General features: G+C 53.9%; 1 protein-coding gene across 1 annotated transcript in view; it reads right to left on the bottom strand.

The window, feature by feature from the left end:
* Positions 1 to 6,840: 6,840 nt before the first annotated feature.
* Positions 6,841 to 26,587, bottom strand: part of PAX8 (paired box 8) — a 44,765-nt gene continuing 25,018 nt past the window's right edge. Inside the window, exons 7-11 of the mRNA XM_047853101.1 lie at positions 23,782 to 23,902; positions 23,109 to 23,315; positions 15,761 to 15,862; positions 9,446 to 9,532; positions 6,841 to 8,024 (exon numbers count right to left, since the gene is read on the bottom strand). Of these exons, the coding sequence (XP_047709057.1) occupies positions 7,948 to 8,024; positions 9,446 to 9,532; positions 15,761 to 15,862; positions 23,109 to 23,315; positions 23,782 to 23,902 (594 nt within the window). The 3' untranslated portion in view covers positions 6,841 to 7,947. The remainder of the gene's footprint in view (positions 8,025 to 9,445; positions 9,533 to 15,760; positions 15,863 to 23,108; positions 23,316 to 23,781; positions 23,903 to 26,587) is intronic.

The raw sequence follows: 26,587 nt of genomic DNA, 5'->3' as shown, positions 1-26,587 counted from the left end.
CTTCCCCCCAAAACACCCCGCCCACCCTTTCACCCGCTGCCCCAGCCCCGCAGGCTCAGCCAAGGCTGGGCAGCAGCGTGTGGTGCTAGGAAATGCCACCGGCGGAGCCGTTGGAGGTGCTGTCCCTACTCGTGCCTTGGCCCCGTGGGGGCCTCCAGCCAGGCGGGGACCTGGCAGAGGGAGGGAGAGGATAAGCCGCTTCAAAACTCCAGATGCAGCAGTTAAAAAGAGGACAGAGGCAATGATCCTTCAAATTGCCACATCTGTATAATCTGCCTTTTATTTTCTGCTTCATGAAGTTTTATTTCCTATTATTTATTCACCTCCCCGCCCTCCCCTCCCCCGCCTCCGCTCCTCCTTAGCGGGCGACATGCTCAGATGGGCCCTGAGCCTTGGCCTGGGTCTCAGCCCACCCCCACCCAACCCCCACCCTGGGCCGGCTGCTGGGAGAAGGCACCTGCTCCCCCCTCCTATGACGCCCCCCCCATCCTTGTGCTGCGGCCCCTACAGGCCCCTCCCTCCACCCTCCAAGGGGAGCTTGGCTGCAGTGTGATGGGGGGAAGGGATCAGGGATGTGAGGCCTGTCCCCCAAGAGGGCTGACACTGCCACCACCACTTAGCAGGAGCTTATGGGAAAGAAGAACCCAAGGCCCTGGAACCCACAGCCAGGGGGTCTCCATCCCTATGTACCCTCTCCCCGCCCTCCTCTCCTGTGCCTCATTTCCCACCCTCAAGGCCTCTTCCTTCTGCTCTTCCAGGCTGTGGTCAGAGAGCTGGGTGGGGGGCGGCCTGCTGAGCAGGGGCGTATTGAGATGGGAAGAAGGGGGACCAGCCAAGCCTGCACTGGGAGGGACAGCTGCCCAGCTGTTTAGGACCTGAGCCCCCTTGTCCTGCAGGAACAAAGAAGCCGCTCTGAGAAAGACCCAGGTCTTCAGGTCCCCGGCTCCCTGCTAGCGGCAGGCCAGGCTGGAGTGCGGGGAGAGGGTGTTAGGGAAAGATCACCTACATTTTGCACTCCCCTCACCTAGCACCCTCCTTATCCCTCCTGGGGACACACAAACACAGGAGAACAGCCCTTTTCTGGAAAGAGAGGTTTGACTTTTAGGCCCTGGGGGTTCAGGGTTTGCAGTTGGTGTTCCTAGTGGCTGCTTCCTGGAGAAGACAGGGATGCCAGGGAAAGGCCTGGCAGGGGCAGGGAGGATTTCGCAAATATCTGAAACCTGAAGGCACTTCACATCACCTCTCTCAAGGCCTTCATCACCTTCCTGCCTTGTTCTGTCGTAGTGGCTTTCAGTAAAATCTCCGTTCTAAATTCGGAGGGAGGTGGGATGCGGTGGGGTGGGGGACGGTGTAATCCAATCGGATTCATCTTGTTTTCCAGTAGATGCCTGTCACAGTCTGGCACATAGTAGGTGGGTCGGCAAACTCTCCCAAATGAATGAATGAATCAATGGATGGGAGGGCTCAGCAGACTTCCTGCCCCAGCCTCTGTAACTGTGGCTTATTAGTCTCACTCTGGTTTCTGCCCCAGCCCTGGAATCCTTTTGAAGCCTGGCTTAGTTCCTCCAGCTGAGACGGGGGCCCTGGGTGAGCAGGGCACCAGAAGCCACCCCGTCCCCACCCAACAGAGACACGATTCCAAATACGGCAATATGGTGCTTCCTATGGGGTTCAGTGGAAAATTACCTGGGGAATTTGGAAGAAAGAGGGCTTCATACCTGAACCAGTCAGATGAGGCCGGTAATGCCTTTCACTGACCCAGGCAACCACTGAATCACAATGTTAGGGCCGGACATCATCTCGGCCCAAGCCACACATATTACAGCTGAGGAAACTGGCCTCCCCTGGGGTCTCCAATGGGGAGGAGATGGGGAGGGGCCAGAGCCCCGCACCCCAGCTCTGGGCTCCTTAGCTCCATCACTGGCCACTCGCTCTGGGGGAGGGGTGGGAGAAACAGAGGTGATGGCCAGGGGCCCCGTTATGATGACAAGAACTAGCAGGTTCCAGTACCCCCCAGAGTCAGTCTACACTGGCAGGCGGAGCAGCCCTTTTCCTTGGCATCGGCAGCTAGTTTCACCAGCCCTTCTTTCTTTCTTAAGCTTTTCTCTTTCTCTTCCCTTCTTTCCGTTGGTGGGGAAATGAGTTTCCATTCAGACCAAGCTCACCCCTTCAGGGACAATTTCTTTCCCCGCGGGGGCAGCAGAACCCCTGGAGGCCGATAGATAGATCGGGCCCAAGGAACGTTCTGGCCACACTCCCTGGGCTGGGGCCGCGGGGTGCTCTCCTCTCCCCAGGGGGGCAAATGTGGGGGAGCCGAGGCCTCCCAGGAGATGGGGTGGGGGGCGGGGGATGGAAAGGTGGAGGGGTGGCGGGGGGCACAGGCTTGGAGGTGGTGGGAAGATAGGAGACCTGAACGTGACTTCCCGGTCCAAGCTCCGGGCAAGGCCCGGGGCCGTAAGTTAAGCTTGCTAACAATGCCCCCCTCCCTAAGGCAAACAAACGAAAACCAAACAAAAAAAGATTTATTTGCAAATGAACAGCGGCTCCCGTAGGAGGCCTGGGCGGCGGGCTGTGGGCCCGTGTGCGTGACTGTGAGCGCCCGGTGGGCCCGGCTCCCTCACGCGGGGGAGGGTGCCTTGGCTGTGGGGGAGGAGGACATGGAAGTGGGGGGTCTCGGAGCGGGTGGGGGCCGGAGGCGCGGCGGGGGGAGGGTGTTGGCTTCACGCTGGTACTAGTTTGATTTATCCCTAATGAGTTCTCAGCACATGGCTGCTCCCGGCGCACTCCGGGGGCCAGCGCGGCCTCCCGCGGGCCCCAGCCCGCCCCGACTCCAGAACAGCCGCCGCTCGCTCAGAAAAGAGCCAATTTCCACACTGCACAGTCCGCTTCACTCAAGGGGAAATCACATTTCCCTGGGAGAGCCGCAGGCAGTCACTCCACAGCCTGGCCAGCTGCCACCAGGCACAGATGCGGGGGAGCAGGGCCCTGCTTCCCCTCTCCCCTCGCCCCTCGCCCCGCTTCCCGCCGCCCGCGGGCCCCGAGCCCCTACCCCCAAATCTCCGGGCAGCCTCTCAGCGGCCTCTGCTGCTTTGCAAGACCAGGAGAGAGGGTGCCGTCCAGGGGAGGATGCTGGCCCGGAGGGGACCGGCCTTGCCCGCTTCCTCCGGCTTCTTAGGCCAGGCGGCTGGTTCCGTCCAGGGGCTGGGGCACGTGGAGGCGGGGTTGAATGTGGTGGGTCTGCCTTCAGGAGACAAGGCCTCCCTGCCTGTGTCCCACGGTCCCCCCAAACAGCCAGAGGAACAGAAGAAGGTAATGAGAAGAACAAGAAGCCAAAAGATAAGCAGATGGAGAGAAGAGACGCGCGTCCTGGCATTTGTGGAGCAGGACGCAGGACCTCTAAGCCCTTCCCGAGCGGTCACTTCCTCTCTCACGTGTCCACACCCCTGCGGGACGCAAATGGGGGCGGAAGGAATCCTTTGCTCCGGACCCAGCGGAGGAGGAACTGGAATAAGAAACTAAGAGATGAAAAATGTCAGGACAAAGAGGTGAGAGAGGTTGAGGGACGGGGTTCTCCACAAGAATCACAGCTACGGTCACTCAGCTTGGTCACTCCCTGTGGAGGGTGACGCATGGACTGCGGGCAGAGGGACAGTTAGATCCCCTATAGATGGAAGTGCTTTGTGACCCTAAAGGTAGGACGGCAGCTGCCAAGGGATGGCCGGAAGAGAAACTCACGGCCAAGGACAGCGGAAACGGGGTCAACCCGGTGCTCCTGGGCCCAGTCCTACCCACCTCCGCCTGTAGCCTGACCTCTGGACCTTCCATCCAGCACTGTTTGCCCTGTCAGGAGAGCATGGAAGTGCCCTGGGTGCTCACGTGCCTGCCATCCCTCCCCACAAAGTAAAAGCCGCCTGAGGTCTCTGCAGAAGCCTGGCCACATCCAGGTATCAAGGCCCTAGATTAGGATGCAGAGTTGGCCTTAGATTAGGGGTTGGGCTGTGGTCCCTGCTCCTCTGAATGACCTTGAAAAAGTCAAGTAATCGTTTGCTCTCAGTTTCTCCACGTGCAAAATGGGGCCAATGTTCAGAATCAGAGACAAAAATTGATATAAATGAGCTTTATAAACAAAGACTAAGCCTATGTGGAGGATTAGGACGTCTTCTGAGGATGAGGGAAGATGGGGGTGGGGGTGGGGGGACAGTTAAGTAGGGAGTGAAGGGGGGCCGGGCAGGGGCCCCCAATCCCCCTTGGCCTCCCTCTGCTCCTGAAGCTCAGTCCCACCGACCAGGGGCATCGTGGTCTCTAGGCCCCTCCTCCTGCACCCACCCCAAAGGACAAGGGCATCAGGAGTCTCCTAAAGAGGACCTAGGTGGGTACACGTGTGCATTGGGGGAGGGAAGCAGGAGAATGACGCGGGCCGGCAGGAAAGCAGCAGCCCTAGCAAGTGCCTCGACTTCCCTGGTCTCCTATTTCCTGTCTGAAAACTGTGGCCACTGACTGCTCTTGCCTGAGCTTGTTGCCAGGGTGAAGCGCGTGCCCGCACGCGAGGGACGGAAATTTCACTTTCTTTGCTAACAACTCGTGGCAAGGATATTGGAGAAGGGAGAGAGGGGTTGGAACCCGCCTGGGGCTGGCCTTGGAGTTAAGACTCGCAGCCGCCCCTGTCCTCACCCCTGCAGGCTGTGGGGTCAGACTGGAGCGTCCACACAGCTCCAACCCACCTTAGAAAGCGGGGGGTTCTGTCTGCTCCATCTGGTGGCCCCGGGGGTGGGGGGTTTGAGCCACTCTGTGTCTCAGCCGGAAGCTGTTCAGCTGCCTGCGGGGGCTGCCTGGCCCACTCAGACCTCTCGGAGCTTCTGGTACCCTGGGCTGGCCCCGCTGCGCTAGGAGGGGCAGAGGGGATGTGGGGAGGTGTGGTGGGCGGTGGGGGTCACTGAAGGGGATGGAGTGAAGATGAAATGATGGAGCAGGAGCTGGGAGAGCTGCCTGGAAAGCTGAGGAGGCCTCCCCACACCGGCTGTGACTGGGATTGCTCTGGTTGCGAGGCAGGTGGGTGCCTCTCTCGCCCGCTCAGGCCCAAGCCTCACCTCAAATCCTCCTCCGCACACGCTCTACTCCCACAAGTCTTCGCAGAAACCAGGGCCTGACCTTGCTCCCCGGCAAACCGACCCCCTCACACGCAGCTACTCACGGGTGCTTCCCACATTCCCGCGTGTCCTCCTTCCTCACAATCCTTTACCCCCGCTGGGGCCACCCCAACTTCTCCCAACGCTGCCCCCAGTGCTGGAGCACCTCAAGTCGTCGCTTTCCCCCAATACAGAAACGACTCTATTTTCTGAGACCCAAAGGGGGACCATGGTTTGACCGTGGATCGAACGTCTGGACAGGCACCGTCTAGTAGGACACATGGCCATTGGCCCACACCACACACTAGCCAACACCCGCTTTGAGCACAGTGCCCTGAGACGCTCAGCTCACCTCCGAGAAAGGGAGGGGAGTTCAGAACCACGGTTACCTGCAGCAAAAAAGCACAGCCCAAGTCCCATTGTCATTTGGGGGTTGGAGAGGGCCTGCCAGGAGCACCAAGTGTTCCCAGAGAGGGTTCTGTCTGCAAATGCAAAATCGGTCTGCAGGCTCCTTGGGGCACCATGCATCTCAAAGTGATCTTGGAACCAGGTCGGGGGGCACTGTCTTAGGGCACTCAGGGAGCCAGAGGTTCGAGATGATGAGGAGCCTCAGATACGACGGGATTCAGTCCTGCTTCCATGCTCCTAGCTAGAGGCAAGTGCTGTTCTTGGAAAATGAGCCTCATCTCAGATCCCCTCAGAAGAGGAGACGGGTTTTCTCTGCGGGAGGGTCCCGTGGCTCTACTCTCGTGCCATCCTTGGCGAGCATCCCTGGCCTCTCTTTAGGGAGGATGGTGGGGCAAGAGGCCTATCTCTCTGCCTCAGCCCTCCTAGTCTTGGAGTCCCTGGTGGGTGAGGAGTTTCCTCTCCATCTGACAACCTCCGTGTGCTGCCCTGTCGTCAGCATTCACCTGGGCACCATGCTACACAGAGCCCTGCCCCTAGTTCCTGCTGTGTCCCCGGTGGAGAGGGTCCCCACAGGCCAAGCACCCTCGTGGGGGCACAGCCCTTGCAGTCACCATTTTATGTGACCCTTGTTCTCCAAAACTTCTTAGAAAGGGATTGTCTGCCCTGCGGCCTCCCTCACCCCCTCCTGGCCCTGCACGCCCAGGGCCACCCATTGCTCGGTCTTTCCAAGAGGACTTGATTGAACCCCACTTCCCACCTGGGGCAAGTTATTTCATTTTGCCGGAGCCTCAGTTTCCTCAAATCTCGAATGGGGCTAATCCCGGCTTAATTTATGGGAGGCCCTCCACACGGAGCCTTGCACACAGTAGAGCCCGGGAAATGTCTTCTCCCTCCTGTCACACCGCAGGGCGCATGGGAGCGGTTACCTGGGCTCCGGTTTACAGTGTTCCCAGAACCTTCACCAACCCTCCCGCTGATTCTCTGGCTTCCTGTGAATAACAGGAGCAGCTACTTGTGGGGAGTCTACGACTGGCCCGGCATCGTGCCATGTGCTCATTTTAATCTCACATTCACTCACAGTGGAAATCAAAGCTTAGGATAAGTGGCTGCCCGGAGTTAAACATCTATTAACAGAGGGAGAGGGAGAATGCCAAGTCAGGGCTCCTGGGCATCAGACGGTCTTTCAACCCCCCACCCCCCACCCAACATGAGTTCATTGTCCACAGGGCTCTGGGGTTCTCTGGAGAAAGCCCAGACCCAGGGTGCTTCCTTCCCCAGCTGACCCCAAAGCCTGAGACCAAGAGTAATGGTTTATTGAGTTATGTGGTAATGGTGGGTTGTCTTTAAAAAAAAAGAAAGAAGCGTCAAGGAGAGAAAGCCCAACATGGCAGGGAGACAATTCACTGAGAGGCCAAAGTCTAGGGGTGGACAGAGGGAAGCTTGACCCAAACAGAGCTTCATTTACAGTATTTACAGTCAGGCTTCTGGGGCAAGGGCTGCGAGGGGGCCAGAGGGGGAACCTCCATTGCTGGCTTCAGGGGGTCGCCTCAGGGTCTTTTCCGTTGCTGTGGGCTTGGGCTGTAGGCTGCATACCTGGCTTGGCAGGGGCTGTGGGGAGAGGGAAGCGGTCCCCGGCAATTCTGCCTCATTCTGCCCCCGGGGAAGGGCTGCAGCTCACTCCCCAGGAGCCGGGGCCCTGGGGAATGTCTGTCTCAAGCTGTAATAGGCCGACGGGCTGGCAAGGAATGATCCACCGGAGGAGAACCTGGGGCGTGCTCACACATTCTCAGCAGCAGGCGAAAGGCAGGCCCTCGACCGCCAGGTGGAGCTTCTGGCTGACTCCACCCGGCCCTCAGCCCGTGGCCGGGAGGGAGGCGCGGAAAGAGCCAAGCAAGCCGAGTGGAGGAGGTGGACGACCAGAGCCTCGGCTGTGGGGCAGGCTGCAGGTGACGGTCAGCGAGGCTGTGGGGGGACAGCCTCCGCGCCCGGCTGTGGTGTGCGGGCTGGACAGAAGTGCTTACAGCCCAGGACCGCCAGAGCGCGTTGATGGAGCCACAGACGCCTTTGCGGCCCTAAGCCCCTCGCGGGCCGCGAGCCGTCCCTCTCAAGCTCCTCGGCGGTTCCCTCCTCTCTCCACATTTCTCCTCCAATTCTGTCTCTTTTGGAATGGGGCAGGCTCTCTCCCTGGAACTCCTGCCCCTCATTGCGGAGTCTTTAGAGGACAGTTAGGCCTTCTCCAAAGTCATCCTGTCTTTCATGGTTCATTAAATCAACCACACAGGGAGTGAGCCGCAATGCTGGACTTGTGGTTATTTTTCATGTAATAAATAAAGATTCCTTTGTGTGACTCTCTGGGGCCTGTCCCAGGCCAAGTCCTCCTGTTGCTCAGTTGCTCCCACTGTCCCCATGGCAACTACAGGTGGTCAAAGGCCGTGGCAGTGGTGGGCGGTGCGCTTGGCCTTGATGTGGAACTGTAATAATATGGGGAACCTGGACGTGTTTAAAAAAAAACAACAACAACACTGCCGGTCAGAAGGGGAAATTGCACCACAGCCTTCCCCTGCATCTGCTAACCTTTAAGACAACACAAGTTAATCATCTACCCCTCCGGCCTATCTGATCATCAAAGATTAACTCCTCTCTGGGCCTATTTCCTCCTTCCCTGGCCTCACCTTTGGGTTTCTGGCCAGAATGAGAACTGTTGGCTTCTTGCCCCTCCCCCCACGATGGCTTTGACCTTCAACACCCTCCTTTTCAGGGAGAGGGCAACTGAGAGCAGTTACATCTGGAACCTTGAAGAACCAAGCGCACCTGGGGATCACTGGGGCCTTCCCCAACCTTGCATACACAGTGCGAGGTCAGAGAATCTTCTCCTTAGGGCCCAGAAGGACTAGAATCCTGACTGGCCATGGGGGATGTGCGTTTGAGGATCCCCACAGGGAGGCTCCCTACACCTGCAGGATGCGCAGCCCAGGAAGGCTTGGCGGGGAGGTGCCCTGCCCCTGGCCCATCTCAGCACCCTCATCCTTTCTGGCTAAATTGAACGGAAAGGTGAGTTGGAGTTGACCCCATGTGGCAAACAGAGCCCAGGTTAACCACCCTCCCAGTCATTTTTGGAATGCCAGAAGGTAATGGGAAGAAAGGGGGTTCTTGGGGGATGGCTGGTCCTGCCAGGCCCTTGGGGTGGGCCACACTTGCTCCACTGCTCCTCTTGGGCTCAGGTTTGCTCTGAGACCCTCAAGGTCATCACTCAGGGAAACTCTAGTGGGATTCTTCAAGCCACTTATGGGGCTTGGTTTCCTAAAAAGCTTCCTTACCCAGCCCATGGCCCCAGGGCAAGAGAGGGGTGAACAGGAGCCCATAGCTCACTCTCTGGACCTCCATCCTGAAGGGTGTCCACATCTCAAGCCAAATATCAGGAAGGTACTGAACAAAGGGTCCCCGTATGAGGGTTCTGGTGCTGGATAATGAGTACCAGTGCGCCACTTAGATGGTTAATGTGTGTGACAGGACAGCCTTATTTGCACTCCTGTAGGGCGTCCTTGCCTCAGTGTCCCTGCTGCTGCGCTGTGAGCCCCTGAAGGCAGGAAGTCCACTCTTAGACTTTGCTGGAGTCCACCTTTGCCCTTCCAAGGCCTGAGCCCTGAATCTCACACAGAACCAAGACATGGCCTCAGGCAGTAGGAGGGAGAATGGTGCCGAGAAGTCTCTTGCTTGTGTGCTCTCCCTCCCAACACCTAGGTACTTGGCCTTCCCTCTACCTGCTTGGACTGCCAAGAACACCTGTCTCCCAGAAGCCCTCCGTCTAACCTGGGCCTCCGGGCTGCCTTTCAGGCAGACTTTTGGCCCAGTCTTGTACCCCAACCCTGCCCCACACAGCAGAGGGCCTGGGCGGCCCCGAGGGGACTTACTCAGCAAGCTGGAGTTGGGGAAGCGCCAGGCCTCGCCGTAGGAGGAGTAGGGGGTGTGGCCGTAGGCATTGCCAGAGTATTCACTTCCTGTTGGAGGCACACAGGTGAGAGGCCTGTGAGGTGGACATACCAATGTAGGCTTGGGGGTGGGGGAGAAGGGTCTGCAGGGCTGGCACTGGGCCAGCCCTGGGGGCATGGACAGCCAGGGCAGAGACCATGTGAGCTCAGATGTCCCTCAATCCACCCTTTGGGGGCCCCTCAGCCTGCATCAATTTGGACAGGTACCAGAGGCGCCGCCCTGACAAGCTCAGTCCTCCCAGGTAGCCCAGGAGGGACGTGATATTATTGTGCCCATTTTTCAGGTAAAGATGCTAAGGCTTGGAGACCTCTAGAAGCTCACACAGTTGAAGGGTTTGGTGATGTTTGGAAGCTGAACTGTGTCTCCGGCGCCCAGGTTCTACCACTTTTTCTGGGCCTGGACCTTCAGCAGAAGACCTTTCCAGGAGGGGCAGAAGGGAGTGAGCGGGGTCACAGAAGCAGCCATAGAAAGAATTAGCACGTACGAACTTTTTAGCCTCCCTAGCTCTGAGTTTGTTAGGGACGGGTGTGGGGTGTGTGTGAGGCCGTGGCGGTGGGGGAAGGGGGCTGCTGAGGATTAGAGGAAGGAGCCCAGGGAGGAGCCCTGCAAGGCACCAACCTCTTGGGGACTTGCTCTGAGGACGTGGGGGTCCCATCCTAAGTCGGCCACTTGAAGCAAACTCAGTGCATGACTTCCAACACAGCAAATCAGATCACCTCTTTCTGTGAGTGGATTCTTGGCTTTACCAAAAAGGAATGACTTATACCAAAGAAATGACATAAGGATTCCCTTAAGTAACAACAAACCCAAGCAGACCACACCATCACCATGGGTACTTGGTGGGGAGCTTAAAGTCTGCAAAACATGTTCCCATACACTATGCTCCTTTGTCCTCATCAGCATCCTATGCAGCACCCATTAATATGGCCAATTGATAGAAGAGGAAATTGGAGTGCCCCAGGATTAAGCAGTTTGCCTCAAATCAAATGGCAGAGCAGAACTTGGCCTCAGGGCTCTTAACTCAGAATTTCGGATAATCCCTTTATGTGCTTCTGAGACAGTTTCCTCTGAAAGCCAGGTTCCTGCCAATCCTGCCAAACCATGAATATCTGCACCGCCTTTCAGAACCTCATCTGCTATTGGGAGCTAAGAGCCTTCGGTGGCTTCTGGTCTCCTTCACCGACACTGGAAGGGAAGCTTGAAACTGCCTGACTCTGGAGCCGGCCTGCCTGGAATCAAATCTCTGCTCCCAAATCTCCCACTTCCTCGCTGTATAACCTTGGGCAAATCACTTAACCTCTCTGAGCCTTGCTGTCCTCATCCGTAAAATGGGACGAATTATTGTCTCTATCTCATGGTGTTTTAGAGAGGATTAAATCGGATAATATACGTCAAACGTTTAGCCCCACTCTTGGTATATAAAAAGCACTCAAGAAATGCTAGCTTTTACTATTTTCCCATCAAGCAGGCGCTAGAATAAAGCTCAACCGAGGATCACGAGTGAAGAAACTGCTCCCCAGAGAGGGAAAGACATTTACCCCAGATCCCCTGTTCAGTTAGAGCCTGCACTAGAATCATGCGCCCTAGCTCCTACCCCAGGGCTCTTTCTTGTCTCCCACAATGGAAACTGTTCCCCATTAACCGCTGTTGTATCCTCGATTTGCCTGGTTTCAGAACACCCTAGAAGGAAGCTGATTCTACGTGGGCTACACAGCCGGGGCCTCTAACCACAACCCCCACTCACCCCACCCCCCTGCCCAGGGCCAAACACTACTGGCTTCGAAGGACAAGGAAGAGAGGTGGAAAATACAATGTGTTTCCTCTCTCATTTTGTCACTTATTCATGCATTCACTCACTCACTCACACACTCATATACTGAACACACATTCACCAAATACCTATGTGCTTCGATCACACAGAAGCTGGCAGAAGGGTTGGGGCACAGGCGGCGGCACACACCTGGGTGCCGCGTCTTCCCACCACCAGACCCGTCAACCTGCATGCAACCCCAGTGGATGAAATGTTTCTGCATCCGTGAAAGGCCAACCCGTCGTCTTTGCTCCGCATCTCACCCCTCTCACCTTTCCAAGGACTTTCCCCCTACAATCTATCCCCTTTTTTCCTGCTTCAACCATCCCTCCCTTTCTAATTCACCACTTCTTCCAGGCAGCAAACATGCTCTGCCAGCTTCTCTTTTAAAAAATTCTCTTCCTGCCGCGTATCCAGCTACCAGCCCCTTTCTGTGCTCCCTGGTCTCTGCCCTCACCTCCTCATTCCCCTCCAAACAGGCCAGTGCTGATCCCCTGACATCCCCACAACCTCCATCCTGATCATTCCAATGGTCACTTCGATGCCCACCCCACCCCCTCAACCTCCTAGCCAACCTTGATTCAGGTCATTGCTCCCTCTATGCCTTTGGGTTTCACGATGCCTTTGCCATTAGATCCACTGTTCCCTCCCACTCACTCTCCTTGCTGGTGTCTTCTCTGCTCCAGCTCTAAGTGCTGAAGGCTTGGTCTGTGAGCCTTCTGTGATTTTCCATCCACATTCTCTTTCTAGTGATCTTGTCAAATCACTTGGCATTAAATAACAGCTTGGAACAATGGCTGAAATTTATGTCCTAGCCAGAATTCGTTCCTTCAGACATATATCAAGTGCCTACTGACTTATTAAACCGGGTATTTGGAGGTGTCTCAATCCTATTATGGCCCAGTAGAACTCTTGATTTCCACCTGCCACACATTCTATCCCTCCCTCTCCTGGTCTCCCATATATATACTCGCCAGCACCACCATCCATGCATTTTCCCAAGCTTCAAGCCTAGGAGTCATTCCTGCTTCCTCTGTTTTGGAACCCCCACAGCCAATTCACCAAGTGTTGTTGGCTGTACCGCTAAAATACCTTCAGTGTCTCTTTTCTCCTCCCTCACTGCTTACCCCCCGCCCAGCCCAAGCCACCAAGGTCTTGCAGGAACTATTACGGTTGTCCGTCCCCTAACTGGTCTCTGTGCTTCTTCTTTTGACTGTCTACCTTCCAGTCCCACTAAGCTCCTCCCAAGAATGAAACAGCAGTCTGTTTCCCCGGCAGTTGTCTTAAAACTTGACCCAGCCACTACCAACATTCCCTCCTTTTGTAGTGCCTTCCCCATTTACTCGTTCTTGGATACACTCACCAACTCCTTTTTAAGTGTGATCGCACTAAACTAGTTCCTGCCTTGGGGCCTTTGCACTTGCTGTTCTTTCGGGCTGGGGATGGTTTGCTCTAATTTATCACTTGGCTGATCACTTTAAAAACCGTCTCAAAGAGGTCTCCCCTGTTCACCCAATCTAAAGTAGTTATCTCCTCTCCCCGTGGCTCTTTAATACATCATCCAACTTTACTGTCTTCACAGCACTTGCCACTATCTGAAATGATCTTGTTTACTCATGTGTTGACTTGTTTACTGTACTTTTTTCTTCATGATTAGGTTGTAAGCTCCATGAATAGAGGGGCCTCCTGCCTTCTTCACTGCTATATCCTCAGCATCCTATACCATAGATATTCAACCAGTATTTGTCAAGTGAAAAAGAGATGAATGGATGAAAGGACACAAGAATGGTTTAAAGGCTGGAAACTGGATGATGGATGATGGAAAGGTAGACAGATGAAATGATGGATGTATAGAGGGATATATGGATGGATGGATGAATGGATGGATGGATGGGTGGATGGGTGGATAGAAGGATAGATGGATCAATGAAAGGATGGATGTAAGAAAGGATGGATAGATGAACGGACAGAAGGAACTATCAGTGGAAGGAAAAAATGGAAAGATGGATGATGGATGGATGGAAAAATGTGTATAAAGATGCATGGATGGAAAAGTGAGTAGATGGATGGACGGATCCATCTATCTGGAGTTGTCAGTTCAGCTCTAGAACTGGTGTGAGGGTCATCAACTCTGTTAATGGGGCAGGACAAACAACAACCATGAGAAGGCAAAACAGATGATGAGCGGACAGGAGAAGTCTGTGTCCTGGTCCTGTTCTTGTGTCACTTTGCTATAGCTTGCGTTGTTATTTCTAGTATTGGGGGAGGCAGTATGGTGTAATAGAAAGACCCCTAGATTTGAAATCAAAAGACCTGGGTTTGAACAACTCAGTCACATGGTATAGTTCATTAAGGCCCTGAGCACACTCCTTTGCTTTTCTAAGCTCGTTTCCTCATCTATATTAAACTAGAATGATACCAGCTTCCTAATTTTCTGGTGAGGATTCAAGAGGAAAAGTTATATCTATGAATGGCCAGGCACACAGGAATTAATGATCTTTTCCTTCCTTCCACAAATGATTGAAGAATGCCCACCGGCATGCCTTGCTTTAAGCATATATTATGCATCTAACACACAGTCGGCACTCAGTGAAGTTTTTATTAATTTTAATAGAAGGAATCTCCGTTTAGTCAACTGGGAGATTGCGGCTACTATAGAGATGGACAAATAATTTTTGTGCAAAAAGATTCCTTAAGGATTAATTTGTACCACGGAGCTCCTAGGAGCCAGATGATACACTTAAATAGTATTGCATTTTCTGAAACCTGATTTACATACGACTTACTGGAAAGTCCGTGCACTGCGCAAGGCAAGGCCCACCCCTTTTGTAATTCACTTGAAGTTGATGTTGTAGTTGTGCTATTTTTTTTTTTTTCCACAACACTCACTCAGGATGAGATCCTTCTGGAAACACCTGCGGGCCTTTGATGAGAGGCCCAAACCTTCCAGCTACCTCACGGGTCATACTCTGGGCCCCAGGACCCCCTTGCCCTGGGCCTGGCCTTGGGGAATGATTCATAATTAAGAGAAAAGCCCTGTGCTTTCTGTTTCCTCCTCCTCCTCTAAGCAGGCGGCAGGGAAAGGTGGAGAGGTTGGAAGGGGGATGGGGGGAGCCGACTGGAGCCTGGGATTTTGATTGAGAGGCCCCATTATCCACACTCTTAAAAAAATAACCGAATCTTTTCCTTTTTTATCTTGACCAATCTCATTTCACGCTCCAGAAGAGGAAGGGAGGGAGGGAGGGAGTCCAGGGCCAGGAGGGAGAGAGGAGTCAGTATTCTGTATTTTCAACGCTGCATTAAGCACATCGCCACGGTAACCAGGCAGCAACAAGTGCCAGCTCAGCAGGTTCCCAGGGAGCGCAGAGCCTCCTTGCCTCCTCTCTTCTCCCTCCCCTCCCTCTGCCCTGGAGAGCCCAGCCCACCTGCTTCAGCACAGGGCACCCAGAGTGGGTGGCTGACGGAGAACAGCCCCTGCCAGGGAGGGAGGGAGGGAAGCAGCCTGGGTGAATGTAATGTGTTAAGTCTCTGGGGTCAGGGGTGTCTGCACGGGGGTCACAGATGCCCTGATTCAGAGCTTGTTCCAAAAGCTCCACGTCCTGGGGCCTCTTGAGGCAGTAGATATGACTCGATTCTGCCCTGTCCTCCCTTGGGTCCTTCCTATACGGTTCCTAAAAGAGTGAGTGAGATTCGCCCAGAAAAACTCCTTGTCCTCACTTGTCTAGACCTTGACACCCTGGGTCACTATTGGGTGATGATCACGCCGGTGGAGAAAGAAATCCACATGACTGGCAGGCAGTATTCCAGGGCAATGCCAGTGATGATGGAGAAATCTTTCCAGCTCATGTCCCTGCAGTACCTTTGGAGTACCTGGAACACGGGTCCTGCCCATGCAGGGTTGAGTGCGTGTGGGGTGTGAAGGAAGGTATATTTCAACCATTTCATCATCATCATCATCATCATCATCCGACCCCATTCATATTCAAGTTTTACAGAAAGGGTGTACAAATGCATCAGACTGAAAAAACTGGGAGACAATGGGTTGCTCAAGGGCCAGGCTTGGGTTTAGCTCACACTGTCCTGCGGACCCCTAAGGCACCCTCCATCAAGCCTCACTGAGTCAACAGAAGAAGTGGCAGAGTTCGGGTTTGAACACTGGCCAGTCTCAGCCCTGTCCGTTTCATCACAGGGAATCTGGGAGCAGGTGGGCAGAAGGAAGCTGAGCCGGGCAGAGTTAAGGCGCCAGGACTGCAGTGAAATCTTTGCTCCAAGCGTTTCCAAGAAGATGCACCCTTTGGTGGGTCTTTCAATGCCTTTTGGGAAATCTGTGCATGGGACGCACCCTGCCTCTTGGCCCCTCTTGCTCTACCTTTGGCCAACACTTCCCGTTTGCAGTACTCCCCTCCTGCCCAGCCCCTCCCCTTACCTGCCACCATGCCTGCGATGGCAGAAGAGGCATAGCTGCCCTGTCCGCTGGTGGGGATGTGGGGTGGGTATCCGGGCAGCGTGGGCCCCACCATCTCTCTCCCTGGAAAAATACAGCAAGGAGTCATTAGTTAGGCCACTGTGGGCTTCTGCGCTGTCTGTCTTGCTTCCCTGAGGCTCAGCGAGTCTTCCCTCGTGCCACCACCACTCTCCTCAAAGCCAGTCTCCAAACCCACTCCCCCTCCTCCCTTCTCTGAGCTCAAGCTTCTCCCTCCGTCTGGCCGACAGGACACAGGCTCCGCCGTGCAGGGAGCACTTGCTGTTGCAGTCCTGTATTGTGGCCCATCCTCCAGCGATTTTATTGGTGTGCATCTTATTTACCCATAACAATGTCATGGTTTTGAAGGCAGGGCGGGGGCTCTCTCTTCTGGGTCTTTGTTATCCCCCCCAGCGTCCAGCGTACCAGTGTGTGTAGCTGGCCTAAGTAATACATGAGGGGCCACTGGACTCAGAGCTCACGTTCTTTCAGCTCCGCTTTGAGGATCAAGAACGAGGTCCTACAAGGGATGGCAAAGGCCTTTGGGCCACTACCTTTCACTATACTTTTTTGGACCCGTGGCAGACATCGCTAATCAATCACTGAACTGGCTTCCAATGGGCCAGGGACGGTGGTTCCTATTCCTCAACGTGGTCTTCCAGGTGGGTACAACCTATCAGAATTGTAAAGGACACAAAACCTATAGGCTATCCCTGACCTAGAAAGGAGACACAGGCTGAGAGATATTTGGTGTTAACACCTGAACATGAACCACACATCTGTCGATTCCATTCCTGGAAAAAAAAAACACAAACAAAAACCAAAAAACAACCCACTTGCAGCAAAACGGACATCCAGCTCTCTCTTTATAATCTACGGGTAATGCCCTTGTCTTGGTGGCATGTGGAGACAGCCCTAGTGACCTGATTTCCCTGGCTCTACCTCTCCTCTACATCAGAAAGTTTGAACCTTCCCATTCTGGAGGCCCCGTCTGACTCGGTGAGTTTCTTCCACTTCTCTCGTGTCCCACAGGCCCAGATCAGACTCTCCCTCACCCAAAGATTCTTGGCAATTCATCCTGCTTTGGCCACAACTGTCCAGGTAATGACCGCTGTCATTACCACTCAGCGTATTTATTAATAACATCTATTTTACTCTCAAATGCCCCATTTGGAATGATGAGTTATTTGGTCATTCCATTTCTTAGTGATGTTTACAGGGTTTCTCAACTTCAGCACTATTGACATTTGGGGCCAGATAATTTTTTTTTTAATTTTTTTTTAACGTTTATTTTATTTTTGAGGCAGAGAGAGACAGGGCATGAACAGGGGAGGGGCAGAGAGAGAGGGAGACACAGAATCCGAAACAGGCTCCAGGCTCTGAGCAGTCAGCACAGAGCCCGACACGGGGCTCGAACTCACGGACCGCGAGATCGTGACCTGAGCCGAAGTCAGACGCTTAACCAACTGAGCCACCCAGGCGCCCCAGGGGCCAGATAATTTTTGTGTGGGGGTCATCCTCAGCATCGCAGGATGTTCCATAGCATCCCTGGCGTCTACTCGCTAGGTACTGGAAGCACTTCCCACCCCACAGGACAACCAAAAATGTCTCCAGATACTGTCATACGTCCCCAGGGGGCAAAATCACCCTGGGGTGAGAAACGCTGTGTTCGGTTATGACCATTTTACCCAAGCGCCTCTGCCTCCTTCACATCGGGGCTGCCTCTTCTCCCGGGACTCACAGGGACCCCCTGTGAGTCTGTCAACCAACTTACCAAGGCCGTCCCCTCTGCACCACTGCCCGTCCAACTTTTCTGCCTGACATCCCCCCGAGGTCCAACATGCTTTGAACTCTTCAGGGGGTGGCTAGTAATGATGAAAGGGAAGGCACGTCCCATGGAACCTTATGAGTCGTCAGTCCTGCGGCGACTAAATCTTACCTCTATTTTAAGAGATTTCCTGAAGACAAGTTGTGCATTCAATAAAGATTTATTGAGAAAGTATGAGGTCCCAGGCACTTTTCCGAATACTGGGGATACAGCAGTGAATAAGAATGCTAAATTAGCAAGGCCAGCCAGTAAAGCAAGATTGGGCATGAGCTGGGATAAGCGTGTGAGCCAAGTTTAGGGGGTCAATAAACGAGACCAGGTCTTCTGGACTTCTGTCTTTCCTCTGAAGGAAGGATTTAGGAACCAGAGGACCTTGGTCCTTATCCTGCTTCTGCAACTAATTTTCCAAGTGTCCTTAGACCAGCCACCTATGTGCCCAAGCTTGTTTCTTCAGGTGCAAAATGGGTGGGGGAGGGGAGAAATAAGAGTACCTTATATACCTTATTACTATTACTATGATGTTATCAGTAGAACTCACAGCCAGGGTTTCATGTTATAGGTGGACATCGATTAGTGCAGTGGACACATTCTATAAGTTGTTACATCATGGGAACCCTTATAGAATAAACCCTATTTGAAAGGAGCCATCAGGGTTCATTATTTAAAACTATGTGAATGTTTTCATAAAAATGAACACCATCGGTGCCGGAGCAAACAGGGTGGAAGCCACTGGAATTCTATAGGTGGGTTCAGTTCACTTGACCCAAGGTCTCAATAAAGGAGGGATTGGAAACTCAGGTGAGGCAAGGAAATTTTAGTGCATTTAGAAGTAGAGGAAGGACTATGCAGAAAATACTCCAAGGTAAAATCTGATCCTTCTTTGAAGAAGGACTGCAATACAATCAGCTATCGGACTCAGCCCCCTCGGCTCTCAGATGAACATTTAGCCAAAGACTGGAGCCTATGAGAGGAAGGGGCGGCCATGAAGTCTGTGAGGGCAGCAGGCGTACAGGGGGTGGACAGATGCATGAGCAGGAGAGTGATGGAAGAGGGTTGGTGGCTAATTCAGGCCCAATGCCTTTTCTTTCCTTTTCCTGCTTCCTCTTCCCTGAGAGAGAGAAAGAGAGAGAAAGAGAGAGAGCTCTAGATCCAAGCCAAGCTGTGGATGAGGGACAAACTAATTTCTCTGAATCACATCTTCCCATCTGTCTCATGAGCTAGGTTAGATTAGAGATAGTAAATTAGGTTCACCTTGTCACTTACTTCATCGGTAGGGGTTTCCTGATACCCTGTTTTGAGAAGGATTCTGAGGCTGCATCTGTGTCTACCATGACTGGGGCTGGAGGTGAGGAGGTAACTCTTGGCTTTTAGGCCTCCTCTTTGCTGGTGCTGGTCTAGGTATTCTCCAGGTCTCCTTTGACCCTGGAGCCCTGTGGTTCCACACTCCCCTTTCTACTGCCCTCGACCCATCCCTTTCCATCACCTGGCCCTACTGTTTCTTGAGCTCTGCAGCTCAGTGGGCAGAGCACCAGGACACATGCTCCCCCGAAGCTGCAATTTAGTCACAATTGCCCTGTAGGACCCCATCCCATGAGAGCTAGCCCCTAGACTGCTCTTAGAAATAAATTCATTAACCTCACTCCCTTATATTCTGAGATTTTAATCTTCATCTCTCCTTGACCACCGAATTTTCTCCCAGGGGAGCAGATGTTTCTGGATCAAGTGCTGGAGCAGACCCCAAAGTCTTCCATGAAACTTGGCCCTCCTGGAAAGCCTAGTAAGACTTTCTACAGGATGGCCCTCATCCAGCCTATGGTACCTTAAACTCCCCTGTCAATCCCTCAAAACTCTGCTTCAGTTCCTTGTATATGTGGTTTCTTCCAAAAAGCCAAGAACCTTGCAACCTTCTCAGAAATGTAACCACAGAAGCCATGAGGTAGATGCACTCCAACACGGCCTAACCATGACCTTTTGCTGAATTACTTATTTTTGAAGGGTCTTCATCATTAGTTTCTTTGATTTGTTATTATTTATCTATTTATATTTATTTTTTGAGAGAGAGTGTGTGCACATGTGTGCATGCATGAGTGAGGGAGGGGCAGAAGGAGAGGGAGAGAGAGAGGATCGTAAGCAGGCTCCATGCTCAGTGCAAAGCCTAACTCAGGGCTCAATCCCATGACCCTGGGATCATGATCTGAGCTGAAATCAAGAGGGACGCTTTACCAACTGAGCCACCCAGGTGCCCTTAGGTTCTTTGATTTGCAATTCCTCTGCACTCAAATATACTTTCTACATGGCCCTATTTTTCAGAAGGTGATGTAGACACAGGTTGATATTCGCTGGCTGCAAAGTGGGGTTCTATAAAAAAAAAACACTAACACCCCAGAAATACTGGCAAGTGTTCTAAATATTGGTAGAGTCCAGGAGGAATTTAGAGGGTAGAGGTGATTTCAGACAATTTTATTTGCCCACTTTGATGTCTGCCCTCTACTTGACCCCTTTTCAATTCCTTATCTTGTTCTGATAGCAAAGAAAATTTATAGCGATCCAGAAATCTCTTTGGCAGGACTAAATATAATTTTGCACAAAAGAATGGAGGCGGGTAGTGGACTCTTTGATGATAAAACCAAACTCAGGGCTCTCTGATCAGCTGAGCTGGAATCAGCCCTGGAACACCCAGGACAAGGATGCCTTTGCTATCACTCTTGCAAATGTGCTGGGACCCAGACTGGGGCATCTGAAGGTAAATGGCAGGAATATTAGGGACAATCCTAATGTTCCGCAAACTCTGATCCTTCTTTTTTAAAAAGCTGATTAGGGAGAAGCTGAGACCCAGAGGGACAGTCACCCTGGAGACCGCACTATCAGAGACACTGGGTGAGGAGAGGAAGTGACCCCAGGGGGAGACTGTGAAGCAGCAGGGAGGAAGCCACTCAGAGGAGGTGAGCTGGGAAGGCTCTGGTAGGTGAGGGCCAAGCTGATTCTGGAATGAAAACTCATCTGGTCCTGCCTCTTTCCTCTTGTCTGCAGCACTACCTCGGCATAATTGAGTCTTGGCTCCCTTCTTTCTTTCAAGTTCACCTCTTCCTCTCTTGGATGGCTTTCTAGCCCCCCCGACTCTTGAGATCCTTCCTTCCTTCCGGCCTTCCTTCTCCCTGCATGTCCTCCCAGCCCGCTCACCGTGGCTCGGACCCGTGGTAGGTATTTTAGGTCCATTCTTGACCATAGTCTGCAGGTGGACAGTCTTCGAGGAGCCACAGGTCAACACCCTGGGCTCCACATGGACACCAGCCATCCTGTACCTTGTGCCCAAGCCACAGGGCTGGCCCGGCTCTGTGAACTGCATCCCTGACTTGCTTCCTGCTCTTGGCAACCTGCCTGGACCCGGTGCCTCCAAGCCTGGGCGTTCCTTGACAGAGGAAGAGTCCCTGACTCTGGTGCTGCATCTTCAGCCCTCGGGCTGGGCCCTACAGCCAGCCATTGGCTTCCACAGGGGCCGCACTCTATACCCTGGTGTCTGCTGACAGCTTCTTTGCTCCATGGGGTGCATGAGCTTCCATTTCTGCTGCTGGTCTGGAATGTGGGCATGTCCACTAAACTGAGAGCTGACAGAGGTCGGAAGTGGCCCACTGCTTTGACTGCATATCGACAGGGGGTGCGTGAAGCCCTAACAGGGTGACAGGGAAGGGAGAAAGTTGGGGGAAGGGAGTTTGCCACGGACCACTGTCCAAGACCGCTTCCCAATGCCATGCGTCCACTGCCTTGACCTCTCGAATGGTCCTGCCAGGTACCTGGGCAACTCACGCAGTAACTAAAGAACTGCGCCCCATCGTCACGTGCTCCATCCACACCTCATCCCCTGCCTGGCTTATTGCAGCCCTCCTGGTTGGGGCCCACCATTCACACGAAGCAGGCGGTCTCACCCAGTGCTTGGGCCTCTCCATCCTGCGGCGGATGTGAGCCCCTTTACTCCCTGGCTCCCCTCCCACCCTCCCATCCCATTTTCTCTGGCTGACATCACTCCACTCAGCTCACAGATTTTTCTCCTTTAATCACTTTGGTCAAAACAAATGACCCATCTCCGCTGACTTCACCCGCTTTTGAAATTTTGAACTCTGAGTCAGCATGTGCTCCCGTGCCCCATACCCTGCAACACTGCCTCTCTGCCCACACATTGGGCTTCTTTCATTAACCCTTTACCTCTGTGCCCACCTCTTTCAAGAGGTCCTCCCACACTAGACCTGGGGATGCACAGAGAAAAACATCCCAGGTCCAGCCAGACTGTGCACTTGAGTAAGATGACCCTGTGGTCCCTCTGGGCAGGTAGAGGCCTTGTTCTTCTGGTGTGGTGGTTTTCAAGTCCAGGGGCTTTCAGGGGGGCAGAGTCCCTACTTCAAAACAGAGTAGCTCTTCATTTGTCTGATTTGGATACCTGGCTTCTGTAAAAGCTGTCATTTTAACAGCGTGTTTTGAGGCCCAGCAAGGTGAAAAACACTGGTCCAGAAGGGCTAGTCCACTTCTGGCTTCCTCCATGGGTTCTGGTTCAGTGCCTTGGGCCCACGTCTAACACAGTCCCATCTCCGTGGAAGCCCTTCGGAGAGCTGAAGGCTCTCATGGGTCCCTCCCTGCTCCCCATTCTCGCTCCATCTCAGGTCTTCTCCTGCCCAAGCCAGACACCCTCTTTCAGCTGCTGCCCAGGCCCTGGCTGGTGGGCTGATGTCCTACTTCCAGGGAGGCCCACTTCTGCTGAGGTCTGACCCACAGGCCGCATGCAGGCCGAGCCCTCACTCTGCCAGACAACCACACGCCTACGCAGGGGCCCTGGCCAGGCCCAACTCCTTCCTGGGCCTCTTCCCCATCGATATAAGGAGAGATTTGCTCTAGATGCCCCTAAGGCACTTCCAGCTTTACGTGTTTTGAGGCCAGTGAGGTTCCTGATGGGAGGTCCCCTGCTCTCTCATCTCTCAAGTTTCTCCGAGGGTGACCCTGTTAAGCTGGATACAAGGAGTGCTACACTGTGGAGACCCAACTGGGACGGACCCTCTGTCTTCTTTAGAAATTTGATCCGGAAATCGTCTCCAGAAGCCAATGACTTCTTCCCTCCAAAGTTTTCTTCTTTTCCTTCTTTTTTACTTTTCACCCAGACCAAGGGTTCACTGCTTTATACTGCCTGGCTCCTGGCCTTAAGCCCCCCCCGCTCTTCCGTGGGTCTTTGGAGGGAGGTTCTGGAAATGTGCCGCGCACCCCACTTCCTGGCATCCCCAGAGTGCCTGCCCCTCCCACGGCCTGACTTGGCCAGCACGGAGCACCACATCTTGGCACGTCCAAAAGCTGCGGGTAGATTTAGGGAATAGGGTGACGGTGGACAGGACTGAGGGCCAGAGACGGGGCTGGACCCAAAGCAGGGGACTGGTGGCCGGCCCTGAGGACCTCCCCCTCCCCCACCCGCGATAGCTGCACGGCCCCGGGACCTCCCTGTCGTACCTGAGAGGAGGGCCTGGCCCGTGAACTGCCCGTACACGGAGGCAGCATGGGGAAAGGCATTGAAGGGCGGGACCGAGGCACCGGCTGGGACCCCGGAGCCGACTTGCTGCAGATCCAAAAAGGCGGAGCTAGATAAAGAGGAAGGGGTGGAGCTAGAACTGGACACCTCGGGGGTTTCCTGCTTTATGGCGAAGGGTGAATGAGGATCTGCCGGAGGGAGGGAGACAACAAGGAGAGAGGGGTGTGAGATGATGGGGTGGGCACATGCACAGACCCAGCCATGAGATGCGGGAGGGGTGCGGGCGGGGCGCGGGGGCAGGCGGCTCCTCTCTGAGTCTGGGGGTGGCGGAAGGGCTGCACGTGTTCCTCAGGGTGAGTGAGGGCTGGAGAGAAGCTCTGCCTCCCTGCTGCGCCTCTGCTAGCATAGGAGTGTTGTGTGTGCCGCCTCCCCTCCCCTCCCCCGCAGCGGTGGGGGAGCGAGGAGGCACGGAGGGGGGCCTGGGATACGAGGCTAGACCCTCTGGACCCACCTGGAGGCCCAGCCAGCACAGCCCACCTCTCCTCTGCAGGCCCAAGGTCCTAGCACCCTCCTCCTCAGGGCCGGCCGCCCTCTGCCTTCCAGCCCATCTGTGCAGCTGGGGCCACGTGGCCCAGGACATTCCGGGCGTCGTACCTGCCACCACTGGGTAGGTCTGATGAGTCGAGAGGTTGCGCCCCAAGGGTGTATTGGAAGGGGTCAGGGTGGCCTTGCCGTCGTCCAGGGCGCTGTTGAGCAAGGGCAGCGGGTAGAGGCCCTGGGGAACAAAGAGAAGTCAGCGCACAGAGGCCCCTGGCAGGCGGCCTACCTAGAGACCCTGAAGCCTGATCTCCGGGCTTCCTCTCCTGCGGCCCTGGAATTCAAAGCCGGCTGGTCTCCCTCCCTGTCTCCCCACAGGGTCTGGTCTGGACGCACAGAGAGCAGGATGCAGGGCTGGAGCGGTCTGCCTCTGGCCTGGCTCAGAGTGCTTCGCTCCATTCATTAGTTTATTCCTCTCCGGATAGGAAATGCAGGCACAGGGCAGCCAAGAAGCTCGTCATACTCCCATGTGGGGCAGAGCCAGGACCGAAACCCAAGGGGCCTGGCTCTCGTGTGCATGCTCTCAAACGCTGCCCTAAACTGGAAGACACGATGACCGCTTCTGTTTGCAAAGAGGGCACGTCAGAGCTTTGCCAATGCCATCCCGACCCACTGAGCCCCATGGCCCTGTGATGTGGCCAAGCAGTATTTTGTATGTTTTGTACGTGGAGAGCCCGAAGCCCAGAGAGGCAAGTGTCCCCGGTAAGTATGAAACTGGTACCAAACAGAGGGTCACGGATCCTGCCTCATGTGCTCTTTCCTTCAATAAAGTGGCAGACAGGACACCCACCAGAACAGGTGGGTGTCTTTCTCTTTTCTACGTCCAAGTAAACATTAACTCGCAGGTTCAGCTGGGCGATGATACTTGGGGTCAGTTTTGTTTAAAAATCTCTTTATTAAGTACCTGGGGGAGTTTTCTTTGTTAAGGCCTCATTTTAGATGCCCTCCGGCCTCCCTGGACACGAGTGGGGTTATGTATGATTAGGGCAAGCATGCATTACCCCTCACCGGGACTCCCTCCCTTGAGGGGACAAGACAGCGCAAACAGGCACACACCCGATCCCCCAGGCAGGTCACACACATCACAAACACACTAGGTGGAGCCGTGTGCATATTAAAATCGAGGAACGTTTTGCGGTTACATAACAGCTCCACTAAAGGCAGTCACTTCCATGGAGCCGTGTTCTCCAAGGGGCCACAGCACTTTCTGGTTGCATGCTGGGCACTTTTGGAAACTGCAGTCAATTCTGAAGGCCACCAGGGCACCATTACCATGTAGCAGCAATTACTGACTGAATGGTGCTCTGGTTCCATGCCTTCCGAGGGGAGACTGCTGCAGGGTAGGGTAGAGTTGCCTGGAGCCTGGCTTAATGAAATTGAACAAAATACCCAATTTCTAGAGAGTGTAAGAAAAGTTTAAAATGCCTTATGGATGTGTTGATTTGATAACAAATATCTACTCAAAATCCTATAGCTTTCCAAAATCCAGGCAAGTCAGTGAAGGGGAAAAAAAAAAATCCCCAAATCTCTAGAGTCAGACATCTTGGTGATGTTGCACTGAATGGAGGCGATATCCCAGTGATGGGATAAACTGGGATGGAGCCTGAATTGGCGTGCAGAGGGGCACAGTGCTTTCGTCTCCTGGGCCAGTTTGAGCCCTGGCTCTGCAACGACCAGCCAAGGAGCTTTAATCTCCTTGACCTCTCTGAGCCTTGATTTTTTTTTTTTTTCTCCTACATAACAAGGATAATAGAATCTGATGTACGGATTGAATGAGATTCTATATACATATACTAAATGCTTAGCACAGAATGCCCAATAAATTGCTATCATAGGTATTATTATTTCAGAATTATGTGAAGAGTCATAAGCTGCCAAATTCTTGCGGTCTGTCCTAATAGTCACATTCTGTTGATCTGCTTCTTATTGCACTTATAAAATAGGGGAAAAATACCTGCTCCTAAGCGTGACGTCTAACTGTGCCTGATCGTGAAAGAGTAACCAGAAGTAAGGCCGCCATCTTACTTTCCCCTTGTTGATTTTACAGAACCTGAGGTCAGGTGTGAGGACCTGTAAGCCTCTCTCTCTCCCTCTCTCTCTCTCTCTCTCTCTCTTTCTCGGCTCCCCAGGCCAGAGGGCCTTCCCGTGCCCAGATGAGAGAACACGGAGTGTCCTTTGATGGCACAGAGTCACCAAGGGTGGGAAAGGCAGGGGCTCAGATGCAAAGAGCCCTCGGGACAGGCTGGATTCTCCCTGCCCCCACCACCAACCCAGGTGAATGAATGAGCGAGCAGAAGACTGGCTGAGGGAGGGAATGAATCACGGGTGGACATGGCTGAGCCTCAGTTTCCTCCTGTACAGGATGAGAGGTTGGAGGAGTTCCATGGTTTTCGAACTCTGTTTTTCCGGTGTTCACATAATAATGGACATAGAAGCACCATATCTAAAACAGGTATCAGTGGGCAAGTCTGAATGAAACCAGGGCCGGCAGGTCTGAGCTCCACAGCTGTTTGCTCCCCCGGGCTCCGTCGACCCTCCCTGGCCCTGGGTTATCTCCACGCAAATGGAAAGACTGGACTCAGTGGTCCCCGAGGTCCCTGCGGCTCTGAGACTCTCTGATAACCATAATTCCCCATGTACAACATAGGCCGGCTTGGTGTGGGGGTCTCGGGGCTTCCTTGTAATCAAGGAATCAGTCAGGTTAATGGAGCCAGGAGATGGCTCTGTGACCCAGAGGGCGCCTGGGGTCTCAGCAGCAGGGTTTCTTTACCAGGATGGCTGCTGTTTGCACACTGGGGTTACGCAGGCCTCCTTCCCACAGAGCGGGGTCCCCGTGGGCCCAGGGCTGCGGCCCCATTTCCCT

The sequence above is a fragment of the Prionailurus viverrinus genome, chromosome A3 (genome assembly GCF_022837055.1).
Source record: "Prionailurus viverrinus isolate Anna chromosome A3, UM_Priviv_1.0, whole genome shotgun sequence".
In the NCBI taxonomy this organism is placed as follows: domain Eukaryota; kingdom Metazoa; phylum Chordata; class Mammalia; order Carnivora; family Felidae; genus Prionailurus; species Prionailurus viverrinus.
This window is presented reverse-complemented; position numbering and strand designations above follow the sequence as displayed.